Genomic DNA, 21,885 nt, shown 5'->3' with positions numbered 1-21,885 from the left:
AACGGAAAGGGCTCATTTTGGAGCTATTTTTTCAACCTATTCACCATAAAGGTTTAAACGAAAACTGTCGAAAAAAAATTCTGCGCGACAACAACCTTAAGAACGGTTGAAATAATAGGAATTCATTCTGGAATAGAACCTGTGTCGACCACTATACCTTCGCATTTCAACTGACAACTAGATCAATTATAATTTTGTAAAGAAATATTTCATTGACAAAGCTCTCTAAAGACTACCGGCTTGAAATAAAGAATTAGTGTTAGAAAAAAATTCTATGATGGAAAAGGACAAGTACCCAATTAGATATATTCTCTCGAATCTACGAGATTGTTTTTTCCTGAAGGGAATTTGTTTTCGTTAGGATCCCCGAGATTATGTGAACCATCGTACCTGATTATGGACGGTAGTAGTAATAAGATGTCTTTGCAGCTCGAGAGGAGATTGTTCCCTGAGAATTGCAGCAATTTTCTCCGAATCGACATTCCTAACATGAGCTATCCTGGTAGGTGACACCAGAACCGAATCAAGGGCTCCCAGTCGGATTCGTCTAGCCTGAACAGCAGCTTCATGATCAACATCCTCACCAGAACCAGTAGATAGGACCGCCCCATTAGCAAGTACATTCTTCTCAATGGTTCTCGTCCTAAACCGATTCTTATGCGCTTTGGAGCCAACCGAAGCGAACGCAGAGGACTTACTCCTAATATTAATCGAATTTTTGGGTGAGGCAAGAGGAGAGGAAGTGACAATCCCCACAGGTTTCCTCTGCGCTGAAGGAACTAGAATCTCTGGATCACCATCCAAACCCACCCTGAGCCTATCCTCAAGTCCACTCTTAATAGCAGAAAGAGCTGCAAGTTCCACCTGGAGCTCTTGTGCTCGCGCTCTGCTGGAAATGGTCTCGGCTTCGAGTTCTGCAACTTTATCGAGCAATTGTTCCTTCTCTCTCCTGAGTAGAGTGACTTCCTGCCCATCCGCATAGAGATTATCGTCCCTGGATAAGTCTTCATTGTCCGCCACTTTTTTCACAGCCGCCAGAACATCATCGGAGAGAGCTAATTCATCAGGAGCTACACTCTCCAATCGTCCCTGAAGGGATTCAACCTCTTCTCGAAGTCTTATCCCTTTCCGGTGGATTACGTCTAACAGATTCCACAGTTCGTCCTCAGCCTCGTCGAGAACGGGCTTGGGTGATGCTGGACGGGGTATCGCCGTTGATGCGCTGTCCTTGGATGATGTCTCAGTGCTAAATCCAGAGTCCTGGACTGTGGCGCTGTTCTTACTGCCACCACTGTGCGAATTACTTCTACTTCTTGGTAATGATGATGCCGAGGTATCACCATCTCTTGGTGCTATCCTCCTTCTCACCTTTCCCGGCTCCCACTCGCCGATTCTCCGCGACGATGGTGATGACAATGGCAATGGTATGTGGGTGGACTGATTTGACGAGGACATCACGGAGCCTGAGACCGAGGTCGTCGACGACACAGCCATCTTGTGCCTGAGGTTTGGGAATGTCTCGATAACGAGGTCCCGAAACTCGAGTAATGCACCGACCTCATTCTGCAGCTCCTGGAGGGCAACCAGGGACTTTGCCTGCTCACTTATCAAGTAGTGAAATGGTCCTGGCCGGAGGGGCATGCAATCCATACCCACTGGATCGTTGCTCACCACTACGCCGTTCGTTGTGCTACCGCACTGCTGTAACATTAAATATTTAATTATTTAATTGAATCACTGAAATAATTCAAAGAATTGTCAAAGCCACGTGATGACACCCGTGGATGAATTCATGAAAGTACCAAAATTCGCATCGAATGATCGGACAATAACCGATGATTGAAGGAGTTATAGAATTTTGTATAAATATTCCATTTCGTGGAATATAATCTCCGAATTTTGGGGGAAATAGCGAGAATGTTACGACAAAATTGCTTAATCCAACCGGCGTCGGTAGCTAGGTGCGAGCCTAGTGTTCTGAAAGTTGTGAGTTCGATTCCCTGTTGAATCGAATTTTTCAACAGGCTGATGAGCGGGAGGTTGGTAATAGAGCAACCGGCTGTACCGACATGGTTTTTCCTGTGGTTTCCCGTGTCACTCCTGTGTTCTATAGGAGAATGAATACGGTGCAGTGTAGGATCTACAGTCGCATGCATAGGGTGAGCCAATTAGCCAGAACCGGGCAAAAATGGCGGGAATATTTAAAAACAAAAAATGCTTAATTATATGTTATAAATTTATTGTGATCATCATGAAAAAATATTTGATAAGTTTATAAATTGTACGAGTTCTCGACTAAGTATTACAATTTTCCTCTTTATAATTCACTCTCAATATATCATAGATTTCAAATATAAAGATAAACGAGATTTTTTGAGAATTCCAAGGGGATTGCCTTCCTACATGCATTCGCTATATTACAATGTGCACATAACGTTTTGATTGCATGTAGTTTCCAACAATTTAGAAGAAATAAAAATCGTGTTGATTTTTTTTCATTGAAACGACAAGTGAGTACGCATGTGTACCTGAGTATGACGAGTGAAATCAAGTGACTTTCATATGTACGTGAAAATAATTTACGACCGACCGTGCGGGTAAAGCACCGCAGTACTAAAGTACTTCATTCGCATACATTCAAAGTTTGGTCAGATAAATGTTGACGGTTTTCACTCGTTTTATTCTCCAGGAGTGAGTGTACCACCTGTAATGATTTTTCGATTTCCCAGGTTATTTCGATGTTAATATAATGAAATGTTATTTACAAATTCACTTCACGTCGTTAAATCCAATCACCCCAAAGGTGAATATGTACTTTCATCCATTTAATTTCAATTTTAGAGTAGTCAATTGATTTTATTATCGGTAAATACATTTTCTTCCGCTGATTTTTCGTGTCTCAAATTTATCTAATTTATCGGTAGTTCAGGTTTTACAACACCTCTTACATGAGTAATACGCCAACAACATTCCTCCCATAGGTGAAATCACAATCATAGTTCACGTAATTGATTGCATTTGAAAGTGCAATTTTTCACAATAACGACGATGCGAGGAAGAAGAAACAATTACTTTATTTTGCTTTATTAAAAAATGAAAGTCTTCACTTCCGTTTGCAGCGATGAGTTACTCTAAAAGTTTATCCACTTGGTAAAAAATTCCATTCTTATCCCATAAGAGAGAAAATCTTTTTTCTTTGTTGCATAACAAATGTACTTGACTAATAATAAAAAAAATAACCAACTCGTGTGACTGTTTTAAGTTGCAGAATCTAGCGGAATAATTGCATTCAATTGGAACTCTTTTTCAGCGAGAATGAACTCATGGAGATCTGTTCGTTCGAATAATTTCCTGTTCGTTGCGTAACGAATAGAATAAATTCAATGAGTTGTAGTGAACTCATCAAAGGGCACTTGTGTAAATAAGAATCGTCGAATCAATTGCAGTACTTCAACTCTCGTATAGAGGATGCGGGCTAGACAGTATTTTGGATACATCAATTTTTCAAAGGATTACATAAAAGGTAAAATAGTATATAATAAATTCTATTTTTATAGGTGATTGTACGCAAGGGCAGGAGCCTTCACGATTTTATTTCAAACTTGTACACAATCCCTTTCTGAAATCTGATTTTTGATTTCGAAACCGTACACTCTGAGTTGGAAATCATAATTGACGTTTATAATTTCGTCATTTACTGGTTTCAGTCTCAGAAATTATATCTCGTATATAATTTAGAAATATCAAATCGTAATTTGTGTAAGTCAAAAGAAATCCTTTGAAAATTAAAGGATTAAATCTTATGAGGCAATTTAATCTAAGTCATATTTAACTAATCACCCCCGTCAATCTTCCGTAAACAATCTATCCCCTGAGGACGAATATTTTCCGATAAAATCGCCCTTCATGAATGCAAATACATCTCAAGGCAATATATTTATAGATTTCCCAGAATCAACGGGGGTTGATGCGAAAACCAATGGATAAAAATTTCTCATCCTTCAATAGTAGTCGTGACAAGAAAGCGCCTTGAAAATCCTCTGAAAGGCCAACGACGCGCCGCTCTTGAATTCCGCTCGACTTCGAATTTTCATTGTTTCAATCCACCTCCACAAACGGCACAAATTCTCAACACAAAAGTGATAATAAAAAAACAGATGTTCGAGGAGGGAAGAAAAAAATGGCAGTATTTTTTTCTTGGACAATGAGAATTAAGAGACATGTATGGGCATCGGGGCATCGAGTTACGGATCCGGTTTCGAGTGACTGAATATTCAAGAGACACATAAGAGACCTGATAAGAAATGGAATATAACGAATGAATAAAAATCGATCCAGTTCCATCTGTGTTAATAAATCAATTCTCAATCATGGGAAGGCAACAACACTTTTTTATTGATGTTCTACATGTATTTTCAAAAATATACGGATTATTTTTTTAATAATTATTCGTATATAGCCGATTAGTGTTGGAAATATTTTCGATGTTAAAACGAACAACCGACCCGTGGTAATAGATCACAGGGAATAATGGGAACACTTGGGGTGTTTATGACCGAACCAGTCCAACACGTGGACCAACCCCATGGGTCTTGTCTTGTGGGTTGACCCTGGATGAACTGGTGATCGAGGACTTTTTGATACGAACTCTCGAGCAAGCTACATTGGACATTAACAACCTAGCTTACATTGTATCGAGTCTTTAACTAAAGTTTATTTGTTAACAATAAATGAAAGATCGAGTCATCCAATTAAATTGTTGGTAATATATTTTCACCTACATCAGGTTTTTTAGATTGATTTAGCTTTAGCTTGGGCGGACTTCCTCGTCAATCGTGTCGCATTTGCCCCAGGAGCAAATACACCATGCACAGACTCTCCTGGTGATCAAGGAAAACCATGGAAAACCTTGGTCGACATCTCGCCCATCAACCAAGCTTCAGCGGGAAATAATATTTCTCGGTTAGTCTTAAAAAATGTGCAACAGATGCAGTTGAATAGACTGCAGAAGTTGAGTTATCTCGGTCATAAATGATTGTGACCAGAATTATCAAGAGGCCATTTAAGCCGAAGAAATAAAGTAACAGAAAGACCTTTTGAAATTTTATCCTAAAACTATTACATTTTCAGATAATTCCGTGACTTAGCAATGACTAATATTTGCGACGATTGAAAGGAATGTCTGTTCAGACTAGACGTTTTGACGATTGGTGGTTTTTAAACATCATTCAATAAACAATGAGTAAGAAATATAATATTCATTAAAAATTCTTAATTCTTCCAAACAGATGCTGAAATTGTCGTGAATTCTTTTTCTTACTGAATATTATGTGGAAGATCAATTTAATTTCTTCAGGTTTTAGAAATAATAATAATATTATTATAATTATATTTATTATATAAAATAGTAATGTTATCGTAATGAATTGAGTTTTATTACTGAATCAATAAATTGAAGATTCAGTGAATCCTATCATTGCAATAATTTCTTTCAGTTCTGCAATTATAAGGAGAAAATAGAAATTATAATCTTCTACGTAAAATGATTGAAAAAATAAGGAGACGATGACCGAAAATTATTATTGTAATGAAGAAATGGAATATGAAATTTTTCATCATGATGAATTTTGTACTATGGCAGGGGAAATTTTCCATTAACGAGAGAATTTTTCTGTACTGTCAAAGAAATTTCAAAGCGTCGTTCAATTAGTGCTTCCGGAAAATTTTCCCAACTTTCCAACATTTGCGGTAAACTAGTTGTTCCTGAATTTCCTCGCAAGGAAATCCTCAACTTTTCTGCCTTCACATAGAATTCCCCATACATATTACGTAATTTTTGTAGAGAATAAAAACTACTCTCTAAAAGTGTTATAATATATTTATCCTCCTCATGAGAATACTGCCGTGATTAAACAATTAAAATACAGTAAACGTTAATTAAAAGAAACTCTAATAACAAGGTTTAGTAAAATATGTCAGAAGATATTTAATGTGGAGCAATGTGATCTCATTCGGGTTGAGAGTCAAACTGCCCGATGGATTTTCCGTTTTGGGAACCTTAGGCCCAAGTCCTCTTTGTTTATGGCCCAGACTAGAGTCTGCATAGCCAATGTCCTAAATGGTTTCCAGATAAAAAACCCCGAGGTGTCGGGTAGAGTCAAACAAGACCCTCATTGTCCTCAACTGTTTATTTTCCAGTCCTAGTCGAACGGATTTAAATTTTCCCTCACATTTTTATGAACGAAATTTCGCATGAGGTGGGAGAGCACCGGATGCATAATCGGAAGGTCTGGGTTCAAATCTTCAATATTATTATTCTGATTCCCTTTCTACCTAATCGAAAATCCTATCCAATGATTTCCTATACCATCACAAAAACGTGAGATTAAGTAAAATGTCAGATATTAAGTAACAATTATTATTACGTATTAAATTATTTCAACAAAAAAGTAATAATAGATAATTGATACGTCCCTAACAAAAACTTTCTATGCTTCACTTACTGCTTGAACGATTGCTTGTCGATTCGTCTTAATTGACCCCTAATTTAAAAACTAAATTATTAGATTATGTAATATGTTGGAATATTTGAGTACAGCTCTTTCATTGTTCTACAAAAATTACTTGACACCATCCTAAACATTCTGGAAAACAGCTCTACTAAGGGACTAATTTACGATCGGTTGTAATCCGAATTCGAGAGTGATTTAATCCTAAACATATGCTGAAATTTCAACAAAGGACTGTGTCCCTTTGAGTTATAAAATTGTTTTTCGGTTTATTCTTTTCCCTGAGAGAGTTTTTCCCTTTGACATAGTTTTTAGTTCCTGGACAACGGTCCTCAAGTTAAGACGTGCCTTCCTCGTGCTAATAAAGAATATTCTATAAAGTATTTCACTATGTCTTCGGTTTTATTTGTTCACTTACACCCATATTAAAATATAATAAATAATAATAATCTAAAATGAATTAAAAGAATTTGTTATGCCGGTTGTTTACATGATTTCTAGTAATCATTAACGGTAAACTAATGTTAGTGTTGTCTGGACAGTGTTCTAAGATGTTGACTCACCACTCAAATGAAAGCAAATAGATGAATTTAATCATCAATACCGTCATCTGTGCACTATTGTCAACAATGATGATTCACTCATGGTGACACTGACAAAGATATCTCTTATCTGTTCAGTAACCGACTGAGCTCACTGGACTATCTGTCACGGTTGTTGAGATCGACACACACAACCACAACTGATATGTTACGAAGATCCATGATAGCACTCGATTTACAACACACGAGTGTCTCTTCATATAAGGATCTGCATGATGCGTTGAATCTTGTTTGAGGGTAGGCGAAAATGTTAGTGCAATGCCCACGGACTTCTTCCTCTTCGTTGCCGCTGTATTTTATGGCCAATCCTGTCCGCCTCCACATCATGACTCTTAAAATCTACGTACCAATCACCAATAAAATCATTTATCCAAATTCTAAAACAAAACCGAAGAGTACTAACGCATTATAAAATTACACTTGAAATTCCTATTTCGTCATCCATAAAAAATAAATTATAAATTTCAGGGACATTTTCACTTGAAATTGAATAAAAAATGACAGAATCGGAAATTAAGATGATTATTCCCGACATGTTAATCAACTTCGAACAGTCCAGAAACAGAATGAATTTCGCTCTTCTAATCAGTGGAGAAAAACATCTCTAAAATTATTCATGGAAAACTCAAACTCTAATAGGCGTGTCGCGCTCTAAGAAATGGAGACATAAAAAAACTAAATGAAACTATGAAACCCCATTCTTCACCAATAAGTAGGTGAAATACAAAGATAAAATAGACGGAAAGGAAAATTGATATGACTCGTTTCTCTTTCCCTGAATTTTCCTTTCTCCCCATTCATGAATTTCCCTTTTTGCTTTCGAAGAATTACCATAAAAGCCCATAAACAGGGAATTAAAAATCCGCAAAGAATTCTCAGCTGCTGTAATTATTTTTTACGAGTAAAAGTTGATAAACGGCGTCCTCCATCGTGATCGAGATTATGCCGTGATATTCACGATGATGCTGTGCATGTGGATGAGTGAAAATCCTCGTCATCATTATTACCCATTACACCGGATGGGTTAAAAGTTGAATATACACAAAAGTTGCAGCTGATTGATCATCCGTTTAACGGATGAATAGGTAGATAGGCGTGGCTTCCGTTGAGAAAGTGACACACTGACTTCTTGAATATTTTTCAGGTTGCTGGGATTTTCTCTGGTGGTCTTGACACCCGACAGGGATTATCAATATGAAAACGCGATAAGAGAAATGTCAAGGGCCCTGGAGACACATACCTGGACACCGTAGACTATAAACCAATTCGGCAAAGGATTCATGCATATAAATCGAAATTCGTTAACCATTACCGCATGGTTGAATATGACCGAACGAATATTTCTTAAGGTTGTCTTATCTACATATATTCGAGAAGATATATGAATTGCTTGGAATTTTTACGAGATTTTTGATTACCAATTATTTATTGATTTTTGATTATTAATTACTCAAGTTTTTCGAAATTAAAAATTAAAAAATATAAAATTTTATTGAAATATTGAAAATTTAGTAGTGAAACGGATATAAAATGATGGTCAAAATTTCGTGACGGTTGAATAATTTTTTTTTTCATTAATTTGTTTAAACAATATAATAATTTTTTATGGATAGTACTTCGACTAATTAACACACTGAAATATTAATAGAAAATCGACTGCGATAAATATAACGAATTATAGATGGAATTATAAAAGAAATTATAGAAATATAAATAAATAAATAAATAAATAAATAAATAAATAAATAAATAAATAAATAAGTAAATTATTGAATTATGAAAATTTGAATTTTTTTTTATGACGAATGATGATTATTGACTATTGAAAAATTTATAGCAATAAGAAACAAATAAAGGGAAAAATAAATAAATAAATCCTTCTCTTGGTGTAACTCTAAAAAACAATTTTTATAAAAATTTACCTATTTCCCTTAATTTTGTTGTTAATTTGTTCATTTTTGTTTTGCAAAAACGTACCTATAGGGTACAAGTTTAATTACCTTGTACTTCAATACAGGATTCATTAAAGAATGGAGTGAACTCTTTTTATCGGTCAGCTATCGAATTTCTGGTTAGGTTTCTGGAGTTTGATATGAGGGAGCCTTCGACACTGGCAGACATGGCTGGAGATAATGTGTGGGCGCATGCGTTTCTCAACGGAAATGAAGCCTTTTATGATGACTGGACGGTCATCGATCTTATTCATCCGGGATTCACGGAAGCGACTCTGATCCGTGACCTTCGTGGAAATGAATTGACAAGATTAATAATTTCGCTAGGATTAATTGGTAGGTGGCATCCGGTAGTGAAAGGGTGAAACGAGACGAGTTCATTCACTATATCGGCGTGTTTACTCTAATTAGATTAAAATTTTCAAATTCAGGCCATTACTCTTCACTCAATTTTCTTTTTTCTGGGAAAGTTTAATGCGACATTTTTAGTATTAAATTTGAGAAGAAGAATCAAGAACGCGGTAGATTAGAGGATATATTTCGATGAAATATATATATATTATTATAATATATTGTTAAGCTATAGCTTTAGATCTGAAATTTTTAATTGCACTGTTAAATTACTTGCAATTTCAATGAAAAACACTTATTATATTTTTTATTTATCTTAAAAATTCACGAAATTTTGATTTTTCATGTTAACTTATAATTACAATTACAAATGCAAATTGAATTTTAATTAAATGAAAACACGGAAATTATTGCGGAAATATACAACAGAATTTCGAGACTCAAAATTTCCTCGTGCTTTACTAGAATTTTATTTATTTATTTATTTAAAGAAAAAAAATGCGTGAATGAAAATTAAACTTTTGCTTTCTGACTTGTAGCATTTACTTTTTTTAAATAAAAATTCTGTAGAAGCTTCTAAACATTTATTTAATGATTCCTAAACTGGAAGATTATAATAATTTACCGTTCAATTAATGAATTAATTCCAAATTAGGCTGAATGACTAGACCAAAACAATTCACATATATTTTCTCCCATATCCCCCATAATTAACTTTATTCTCAGTTGATGGTCGCCTTACATAACATTTTAATCACAATTTTTTCCTCTTGATTCATAATACCTTGACGACGTAAACTACAGTAATTACCCAGTAATGACGTGTGACAAACTGACAAGTTCATTGAACCATACTAGGCCAAGGATGTACATGAGCTAGATTAGCTTCCTAAAAAACCGTGGAATTATTTATTTATAAAATAAAAAAGTACGGGAGACTCCCTGATAATTGACGTGCGTGGGCACATTTTTCTGTACTCCTTAGAAATTTATTTTTATGTTATTAGTTCGAGTGAGAATAAATGAGGCTGATGTCCTTCCTTTTCCATCACAATGTGTTTTTAGTTTTCAAGGAGGAAAAAATTTTCAACTTTCATTTTTAATTAAAAATTACATTCATAGAATAATTAATTTACATCAAAACGAGGTTCGTTAATTAAGGTAAAGTAATAAATAATCAATGAGGCTGAGTTTTTTTACTTCTATAATTATTTTTTAATTTTATATTACATGTAAAATCATATCAGATGAAAACATAAAATAAACAATATATTATGAGATATTGTTTATTTTAAGACAATAAATCGTAATTAATAGAAAAGCAACTGAATTATGTTGAATATCTGCGGATTTTCCATTTTGCTTTTATCATTTTGGCATATCACACGCGACAATTCACTATCTCGTCGCAATTTCTCGGTTGTCGAATTTCGCACAATTTCCAGAGGACTCCGTCTGTTTATTATTGCAATGAGTCTAACAGTCCTTCATCAATTTTTGAGATGCTCTTCATTTTCACACCTTTTTTCACATTCTGTTTTCCATTTTCCTCCAGCAAGTTTTTAATAAATTTTCAAAGTACTTTGACATTAAATTTTTATGAACTACATTTTTATGAAATGTAAACTTCATCCATTTTCTTAATTTTCCCATTTTTAAAAATTCTCTGTTCCTATACTCCAATTTTTAAATAAATCTTAACTAATCTTTGAAGTTACTTTGACAATTGTTGATTTTTGCAGTTTATTTTTTTATTTATTTTGCAGTTGTTCCTCGAAGTTGCGAGCGCTCCCTGACGGTAGGACGAGGATTCTCTTGGTCGAGGCGGATTCACCTTGACCCTAGCCAAGATGCCGTGACCTTTCCGATTGCTCATGATCCAAATGAAAAGTGGGCTGGTTTCACTGGGTGTAATGTTCGCCCACCGCACCACTGTTCCAATCGTGGGATTATCATTTTTTTTTTAACACCAAGAACATGAAGAATTGGAGAAGTAGGACTTGTCGATGACTTTCCAAAGATCGATTTTCTATCGGATGGCTATGAGCACATCTTTGGTGGCTTTCACACCAAGTAAGTCTAGTTATTCGATCCCATCCTTGAATTATATCTACGAGGAAGGAGGGGAACACATAAATGATGTGCAGGTGTTTCATGACTCTTTATTCTAATGTCGATTACTTTCGTTGTACTATCCTTTCAGTTTTTACCGGTTTCATTCGATTATATCTTTTACAACGGTGAATGGAAAAATAAGGTCGAGAGGATCAGATATTCGGATGAACCGAGAAAATTATGTCACAGTAATCCAGTTATTCCAAAGTTTCCACAGAATATCTCTGGGAAAATTATAATAAATGGGAATTTAAAATTAATGAAAATATATAATACAATTTTCTGTTGATTTTCCATTTTTCTGTTGATTTATAACAAGGGTCATTTCAAATACTTCGCCATCTTTCATAGATTCTAAGATATTCCTGGAAAAATTACCTATTACGGTTGAATCGGCTGTTACCCTTTACCATTTCATTACAGATATTCTTTTCTTTATCAATGATTTGAATCACCAGCTGTGGAGCAATGAAAATGCATGAGTCAATTCACCTTCACGAGAAGTTCGAGTTTTATACATTTATCTAGATTTTAAAAAGATGGGGAACTTTGACGAGTCATTTTGTCGGACGTAGCTTCCTCGTGATCGTTCATATCGGTATTGACTTCTTGCAGATCTAAATTTCTCAAAAATGGTTTAAAGGTTTTTTTCATTAAGTACTGAAAAGTCGAAAGCTTCAGCTCAAAATTATTCATCTGATAGCAGTAGAATCTGTGAGAAACAATCAGTGGCTTCTCCGCATTTTCCATTCTAATAATAACCGCATTAATTCTTTTTTATTAATCAACAAATTGTTGAAGGGCCGATTTTGTTATCTAAATATTCATATTCCCTAATAAACCAAAAAAAATCGTTCAACTTTCGTTGTTGGATTGTTAAATGAATCCACTAAGCTGCTTTGGATTTTTATCAATGTCTCTGAGAATATTTGAAATTTTGATAAAGATTCGTCACATAAATAATGAGTTCGTCAGTAAACATCTCTCAGTTTCTCTGATATTCACAGGTTTCACTTGGATTTAGAAACCTGTGATCGATCAACACTAAGGAAAAATAACTGACATTCAGAAAGGAAAAATCCTTCTCATGAATTTCTGTACTTACCACAAAGACGAGGATAATTTGTTTATGACAAGAAAGTAATTTATCAAAACAAGTACAATTAAAGTAATTTGTTCAATTGCATTAAAGTCTCAAATTGAATAGATCTTAATGAAAAAAAAGGATAATTTGTTTATGACAAGAAGGTAATTTATCAAAGTAAGTACAATTAAAGTCATTTGTTCAATTGCATTAAAGTCTCAAATTGAATAGATCTTAATGAAAAAAAAAGAATAATTTATTTATGACAAGAAAGTAATTTATCAAAGTAAGTACAATTAAAGTCATTTGTTCAATTGCATTAAAGTCTCAAATTGAATAGATCTTAATGAAAAAAAAGGATAATTTGTTTATGACAAGAAAGTAATTTATCAAAGTAAGTACAATTAAAGTCATTTGTTCAATTGTATTAAAGTCTCAAATTGAATAGATCTTAATGAAAAAAAAAAGGATAATTTGTTTATGACAAGAAAGTAATTTATCAAAGCAAGTACAATTAAAGTCATTTGTTCAATTATATTAAAGTCTCAAATTGAATGGATCTTAATGAAAAAAACTCTTGGCTTGAAATTTGTTGTGGAGTGATAAACTAGGATAATTGCATTTTTTGCGAGACCAGTTATTAGCCAATATCTAGAAAATAAAGAAAGATAATTATATTTTCATCGATCCACTTTTTATAGCTCTGAGGTTTTCCTATAGAAAATTGTTTTGCTAAAAAAATTACCTCCAATTCCGAGATATTGGCTGTAAACTGATCTCGAAAAAAATGCACTTAGCCTAGTTTACTTCGCAACAATAGTTTTTCATATTTAAAACAAATATAAAATCTTAGACCGGAGTTTTTAGATTTTCGGATGTAGGAAATATTTATTTCTTTGTTGCTGTGGGACCTTTTCTTGATGTTATAACGGAAAAAAATTCGCGGGTTTTTCCTAAAATATATCTGGTGACCAAAGATGGTCAAGAAAGAAAAATCCAAGGGTTAAGGATGAAAAAATTAGGAAAGAGAAATTATATTGGTCTCTGGAGAGGAGATTAACGTGGGCCTCGCTAGTAATGTTTAGTTAGTTTGTTGTAAATCTTCGTTCAGTAAAGTACCTCTTGACTGTCTAGAGTCATATAATTGTTAATAAGAATTTGTCTTAAAATTCTCCAAGTGTTTATTTATTTCGATCTCCATAATCCAATAAAAACGTCTTAGCGTTTTGCCACTATCTAATCTAACAAAGTTTTAAGGTGCCGCGGACATTTTTCTGCGTTTATTCTAAACTTTTAAAAAGAAAAACACCAAATGGTGGAGAAAATGCATGAAAATGGTCGCACCACCACAAAACTTCGTGAGCCACTGAATAACGACAAGAAGCTAAAACATTATATTTATTTACATCAACCCCATCGACAATTTATTAAAAATAAAAAATTTCCACTTCAATTTTGGCGACACATATATGTGTGGAATATTTTTAACAATTGAAAATTTGGTTCTCAGCGCGTGAACGGATGAAAATTTTGGTTGAACAATATTCTGGCGAGGAATTGATTGTAATCCTCTCAGCTATGAGCTTGTTTGATCTGGGAAAAGCGCGATTATCCGAAAACGGACGGAACACGCAAGTCCCCCGTACGTTTGCATAACCACCGAAAGAGGAGAAACTGCATCCTGTTATGGCATTTATTGACTGTAGTATCAATATAAGGTGAGATCAACCGACGACCAGCCATCGTACACTGATCATCGGCCATGGACCCGTTACTCAACCGTGATCTCAATTCTTCCTAAAACCCTCTTTACATGAAATTAATAATCACCACAAGGAGCGAGGGTACATCGCCAGTCCCTCAATCTGAGACTCAAGATCGAATAGATGTGGATATCTAACTAACACCGGGCAGTAATGACGCTACGCAGCATCCAATAGCATACCAATTAATCACAGCAATCGGGGAAACGTGACTGATATAAGTACTAAACCTCACTTCCTCATTACATACTTGCGATCAAACTAAATCCACCGCGGGGCGGTAAATAACTTTGAATTTCAAAATATCATAATATTTTCTAAGAATTAATTACGTGAGGAAGCCATTTTGATAATTAATCTCAGTGAAAGTATATGTTAAAAATAAAATGTCAAATTTATTTCTCCATTTCTCGGTTCATCAAACCATCAGTTTGTAATTGCAATTAACTCACAAGCATCCCGAAATTAATTATTTATTCCACCACATATCATTCATTTAATTAAACGCGGACTCATATCTCCTTAAACTCTCCAGCGAAAGTTTCATCAGGAGAACAAAAAATATTAATAACTGAAGTATGAAATTCTCCAGATGCTTTTATTCATTACACTAATTACAATTACACTGCGCACCATGGAAATATCCTTTCCATAAATATTCATCCATTAAAAAATCCTCTATAAATAATTTATTTTTTTTCCAAACACATCCATAATTAATGACCACCATTTTTCCGGTACTTTACATAACGTTGAATGAAAAATCCCGTGCAACTGCCGCTGAACGTACCCTTTAAAAAAATTCTCGGTGAATTTTGAAGAATTCACTCCCTGAGCTTCAAATAATTTTCAAAAAATCTATGTAAAATTTTAGCTGAAGTACAAATCATGCCTGCAAATATTCAAATTGTTCTATCTAAAATCATTGAACTTTTGATATTTCTATGATTTTTCTTCCCGCCTTAGTGAGATGCTTTGAAAATACAAAATTTATAAAATTATGTTGAGGATTGGGTGGAGAAGATATTTCCTTTGAATTTTGGGCCGTAATTCGGTATTGAAATGGCGAGACACAACAAGTTAATTTTCTAATTTTATCCATTTTGTCAATATTTCGTCAAAATTATCTTGAAAATAAACAATTGTCATAAAGGTCTTGTGATATTGTATTGAAAAATCATTCACTGTAATAGCGCACTGGCAAAAATAATTAGGTTTTTTCAGCATTAATTATGGTGGGAATTCATGGGCAAAGGTATTTTATATTTTTTATTTTATTTTTTAATTTTATTATTATTTTTTTTTGTTTTCAATTTTATTTTTAATTTTAATGTTATTTTTAATTTTAACTTTATTTTTTATTTTTTATTTTATTATTTTTTTTTTAATATTTTATTTTATTGTTTTTTCTTTCAAATTCGGTACCATTAATGAATATTCTTGATTTTTCTTATCAGACGCCTGATGGCAAAAATATACATTAATAATTATATGTGACATATATGTGGCAGATTGAATTTCTCGCCGAAAATATACTACATGTATGTCAGATATATGCGTATACGTAGAATATATACGTATGATATATATGTGCTCACGCATATATTCAGCGTATATATATCTTATATTGTATTTCTGACCGAAATATATCCGGGCATAATTTATATATATTTCGCATATGTACCATTTTCCATGCGGGTCATTACATATCTGACCCAATCTTGATCACGTTATATAGGATCAGCACCTGATAGAACATCAAGCCTGACTTGATTCGAACTTGATCGAGACCTGAGCGAAAATTTCACTCGGGTATAATCGTAGGTATAGTTAAAGGGCACACCTTACCGCTGATGAATTAAATCGAAATGGAAAGTTGACGTTTTGTGTCGGGATGGAAGTGCGAAAAAAAAAATGAATGAGAATGGAGAAATAAACTAAAAGAAAGGTAAAAAAATCATTAAAAAGCCCATGAGAAAGGAAGTGAAATGAAATGGAGAGTGGTTCGATTGTATCGAGATATCGATACAGTGCCCTGGGTCTGTTAATTCATTCAACCGTGAATGCATCGCTCCTCGTGCCTTAATTAAATGGCACACGTATTGTCAAGATAACTGTGGGAGGAGAAAAAAATGTCAGAAGTGAAGAGAAGAGTTCACGGATTGTTTAATTAATCGTTTGGAGGGATAGAGTTTCGTGATGGGTTGTAGGAAGTACTTTTGTATGAAACGATAGAGGGTGGAGCCGAAGGACCTAGTTGTGCCGCACCTCAGTGCGTTCTGACCATTTTCAACTCGTCAATTCTCATCGCCAGGTACTTATTATTCACTCAAACCAACGTCTGAGGCCATCAGTGGCAATTAAAGTTTCTTCTTTCAGGTAAGTGAGTTTTATAGGGGCTATGGTATGGCCTTAATTAACCAGATGAAGAAGGGATACACTCTTTTTTTCTTGATTTTTTGAATTTTTGAGGGGGATTAAGATCTCTCTGACTCAGATCACAAATTCTGCAGTATAAGATGATTTTTTTTTCATTTCAGAATACATTATATAAGGAACCAGGCGTTCAAACCAAAAGAATCCTGCAATTAACCGTAAGAACTCAAGTTTTTAGAAGGTGTAATGAGTGTTCCATAGTTATAATGAATTTCAATGGGAATGAGGGTAAGTAGTGACGGTTGAATAACGCCAATCCAGTCGTTTTGATTCGGGTCGAATTCAATTTGGAAATGTTGGCGTTTATGGAAAAAAATGAGAATATACATATATAGGGACTCTCTCTAATTTCCAAATTTTTCTGAGTTATTATTCGGCTTAATAGCTATTAAAAATACAGGGGAGAGTAAAATTGAGTCGGACTCAATTACATATATACCTAGAGGAAGTCGAATCGTCCAAGTCGACCCTTAGTGGGGTTCATACCAGTCGCGTCCCCGTCGCGAACCCTGGGTCATGCTAAGACCTGGTGACGCTTGAAACTTTTTGAAAAGTGCTTCACCGCGCGTTGAATTATTGTAAATACCTCATAACATTGTTTAGTTAATTAAGTATTAACTGTTTTTCGGGGGGAAAACGAAGTAGGGGGCGCCCGTACAGCTACATGAGCATCCACCTGAAGTGAGATGACTTGAAGAGGTTAAATTCATTGATAGCTACTCAGCTCCGACATCAAGGATATTTATTTACTGCATGTGTACCTCAAATGGAAAAAAATTCGCCATAAGAAAAAGTTGGAAAGAGGAACCACCATCTTAGCATATTATCGCAAAAGCGTTTGTTCAATTTTTTTGCTCAAGTTTTGAAATTTTTTGAAGTTGCAACACCATTGAAACTTGAAATTAAAATTTTTTATCCACCTACTCTAGGTCTATTTCCTCTCGAGCCATATTTTTTTCCCGTTAAATAAAACTTTGAACATTATACATTTTTATTTGCATTTGAATGAGTTAGAAATTATGTTCCTTCGGGATTTTGAAAATTGTGTAAGGATTGCATTGCTTTTGGAAATATCTTAAAACCTATAAAGTTTATCGAAATTTCAGAAATTATGATCCAAATACTTGATGCAAAATCATTTCTTAAAATACCCCTTGCATAAGGTGTGATAAACAAAATCTTGAAAAACCAGATATTCATATCGATTTTGTAATATTTTGGAAACATTTCCAGAATGGAGAGGTTTGAAATGATCTTTTAGGGCCCTTTGCGTACAGAATTGTCAGACTTAAAAAAAATGTTCCCTTCTATTTTTCGATGAACTGAATAGTTTTTGAAATATTCTCAAAAACAATATAATTTATCAGAAATTTCGAAAAGTATATCATTTTCACTCATTTCAAACCCATCTTAATGGAAGAAAAATAATCTTCATTCTATATCCAAATTTCTATCTCAGTCCTCCAAATTTTTTCGAAGATAAAAATCAACATATACTCTACAGTAATCCTCCGGTATCATTGCGAAATGAAATTGACCCGTTTCTACGTACCACAAGGATTTCTTGCACACTGGATTTACGCAACTGACAATAAAGAGGGGAAAAAAATGAGCCAAATGAATAAAAGAAGAACAGACAGTTTTTTGCCAACTACTTTCACCCTTTTTGGCATCTGGTAAGAAAGACATTCCAACAAATCGAAACAGTTCTACCACAACTCCGATTCCTATGAATGATTCGAGTAAAATTTCTGACATGTTAGATGACGGTCACATGACCGCCAGTGACACGTCATATGACTGATCTGCCAGTGATTGTCGCATGACAGAAATCTGAAACAATTACTTTCTACAGTCATATATGGCATCCAAGGATGACGTGCAAAACTTCATGAAAAAAATTACTTATTCATATAATAAAATGTGACAAAAAATCACGCGTTCGATTGATTCAATTTCTCACTAACAGAATGATCTGATAGACAATCACATGACGGAAGTCAATGAAAAATGACGAAATCTGGTCATACAGGAAGACAAGGCCGGCATGTCACAAACATAGCCAATGGTCAGTGACCAAATGTTATATGACCGATTTATTGACAAGCGATAGCATGACCGTCAGTGACGGTCACATGACGATTATAATTCGATTAACGGACATTTTTTCATTTTTGACATCACCTAACCTGTATAAAAAAATATATAATCCAAAAATGAGATTAATATAACTAAGATATAATTTTTTTGCTTAAATTATATGTCAAATATATCCAACTTATATTTTGAATATATCTTTAATGTAAGCGGTAAAATATATCTGATCAGATATATCCAAAATATATCTTGAATAATGAAATATATGCGAAATATATTCAAAATACATGGGAAATATTTGCCGAAATATATGCGATATATATTCAGATATAATGAAAATATATTTCTGGATATATTTTTTTTCCATGTGAGCGCATCTCGAGTTCTTATCAAAGCCATGAAATCGCTGGATTATCGTCAGCTGAAAGCCGCAATATTTACAGTCGGTTGAAGAGCACAATAATTGCTTTTGTTGCCACACGGCTATTCCGCCTTCTCGTCAGCGATTTCCTTACGGCATTTTTAAATGGCTCGTATACATACCATGTGTGTATACGCTTCTAGTTGAGTTCTATCATGTCCAGGATGTTTTAAAGAATGTTTACAGAGTGCATAAGAGCGCATCCCATATATACGCAAAATAATTCTGTTGCGGATGTTACACACCATGTGAGATTACAGTTGAGTGTTGTTTGATGTAAATTAATTTCTAAACTTTTTTTTCAAGCCGTTCATTTATTTATTGTGAATCTGCCCACAGAAAATTCGATAGTAAATAATAATAATCCATATAAATAATAATCATAATCCATAAATTAAAAAAAATGTCAACACAAAACTTATGATTAGTGAGAAAATTACTGTGATGGGGTTTTATAAAAACTTTTGAAAAGTATAATTTTTACTTTTCAAAATACTGTCTTTCGTCTTTTTAATTAATTATTGATTATTAATTATTAAGTATTTTGAAAAACTAAAATTAATAATTCATTATTAATCATTAATTTTAGTTTTTCAAAATACTGATTATTAATAAACTGAAAAATATTGCAAAAGTATACTTTGTGCTTTACAGAAGGTAGAAAATGAAAAAGGTAAGTAGTTATTGAAAATTGAAATTTCACCACTTGATTGAATTTTCAATGGAACTACCAGAAATTTTCTTCTGTCACAAATTTTGTTTCTCATTTTTTGGATCTTTGGGGGATTCAATTTCATTTTTTTTTGTTTTTATTAAAATTAGGAAGCAGTACAAACCATCCCACTCCTCCGCTCTAAAGTTCGGAAAGACGACAACATTAACTAGACATCGAAATTGCGGATATAATTCTGAAAAATAAAAACAGTACTTCACTGGCTAGAGGTATTTCTCCGACTTTTCAAAAGTAATTCATTTTCAGGGTGTATAATAGTATCAAAAGGGAGAAAGAAAATTAGAAACAAATGTTCTTAATTTTGTTAAAGATCGATGCATCTCAGATGAACCATAGGATCGATATTTTATAGGAAAAAATCCGTGTATCTAAAGATTAATGATTAATGATAATCTGATGATTATTGGAGATCTGGAAATTTACATTTCTGTTCCGCAAAGATCGGCTGGATTATCCAAAGAAATACCTTACAGTTTAGGGAATAAACTAACCTTGACCCAGTAACTGAGAGAAAAGGCGTTTAGCAGTAACAGCGTAAATTTTGCCTCGAGATGTCATGAATTTAGTTGAGGGTGCCAGCCAGCGTGACTGACGCTGATGTCCATGACGTGCAGGTAGCCATAACCGAGGTTGTGATGCAGATGTAATCCAGGGTAAGCATTAAAAGTCCAATGGTTATCTGAGCACTTCGTGCCGAATCAAAAGTTTGTTGATATCGACCAAACAATCCTGCGTGCTACCATGAAATCTCCATTGTCGAACTACCAGGGATCATGACACTCAAGGATTTCTACTTTCAACGGAGGCACAACCTACCAAGAATAACTGTTTTCATGAGAATACCAGAAGTCCAAAGATGACTGGAGCATAAAAAATTCAATGCAAATGGTAGTGAATATATTTGTCCCAGTTTTTGGCTGAATTTATTGTCGGAACTTTCGTCAACTTCGGTTTGGGGGAATCGCCTCATTTTACTTTTAAATTCTTCGAGAAAATTTCTTCTTGCTTCAAGGATATCCAAGGTTTGATGATTTTTACTCTAGTTTACATCGAGTCTTTTATTCACAACCTATTTGAATCTAGGTTGTTGAATATTGTTAAGATTTCACAGTGCAATATGCTATTCCTTTGGGGTTTCTAGAATATATTGTAGAGATTGTTGAAGAAAGACACAATACAGTTATTAATAAACAAATGGGGGGTTTATTAATTCTTCAAAAAAGAAGAAGTGTCTTAAGAAGGATCACTTTTGTAGAATCATAGACGATCCATGACAGAAGACAATCATAACCAAGGATTTCCTTCAGATCATTCGTAACGGGGATTATAATTTGAAAGGGGATACGTAACAATATTTATTAAGAGCACTTGGTATGGGTGTACAAAAATTAATAATTATCCCATAGCTGTTTTGGCTCATATTATTATTTTATAATTTTTCTTAGAACAGTATCAGGATAAGGAGAACAGTTTATATAAACAGAAATAGAGAGGGATGAATGAACCAGGGCCTTTTTTAAAATGGGTCCAGAGCGTGAAAACTTTGGTTGCTAGGAGTCAGTAGAGTTGCAGAGGTCATAGGAGAAAGATATACCTTCTGAGTGCGTTTAATAAAAGTTAACGTCTAAGCCTAATTACTTCTGTTATTTACTAATTCCTGTCCATAATTTAATAATATTCTTTCAGGAATTCAAAAGTATGGCTCAACATTCTCCAAACGATGGACTACGTAATTATTCGACATGCGAGATTATTATAGGCACTTCATTTTTTAAAATCAAATGTTCATATATATTATTGTACATATTTCGAAAAGCGATCT

At 34.0% G+C, this 21,885-nt stretch overlaps 1 protein-coding gene across 3 annotated transcripts in view; it reads right to left on the bottom strand.

Moving 5' to 3' along the window:
• Nucleotides 1-21,885, bottom strand: part of jvl (javelin-like) — a 99,364-nt gene that overhangs the window by 9,224 nt on the left and 68,255 nt on the right. For 2 of the 3 annotated variants that reach the window (XM_011314503.1, XM_011314505.1), the window contains exon 2: nt 391-1,701. In XM_011314503.1, the coding sequence (XP_011312805.1) occupies nt 391-1,701 (1,311 nt within the window). Of the gene's footprint in view, nt 1-390; nt 1,702-7,072; nt 7,188-21,885 lie in introns of those variants that run through there. The other variant, XM_011314504.1, reaches the window with a different exon arrangement.

Source organism: Fopius arisanus, unplaced genomic scaffold (genome assembly GCF_000806365.1).
Source record: "Fopius arisanus strain USDA-PBARC FA_bdor unplaced genomic scaffold, ASM80636v1 scaffold00168, whole genome shotgun sequence".
Classification (NCBI taxonomy): domain Eukaryota; kingdom Metazoa; phylum Arthropoda; class Insecta; order Hymenoptera; family Braconidae; genus Fopius; species Fopius arisanus.
Note: the sequence above shows the minus strand (reverse complement) of the source record. Positions and strands in the feature narration are given on the sequence as shown.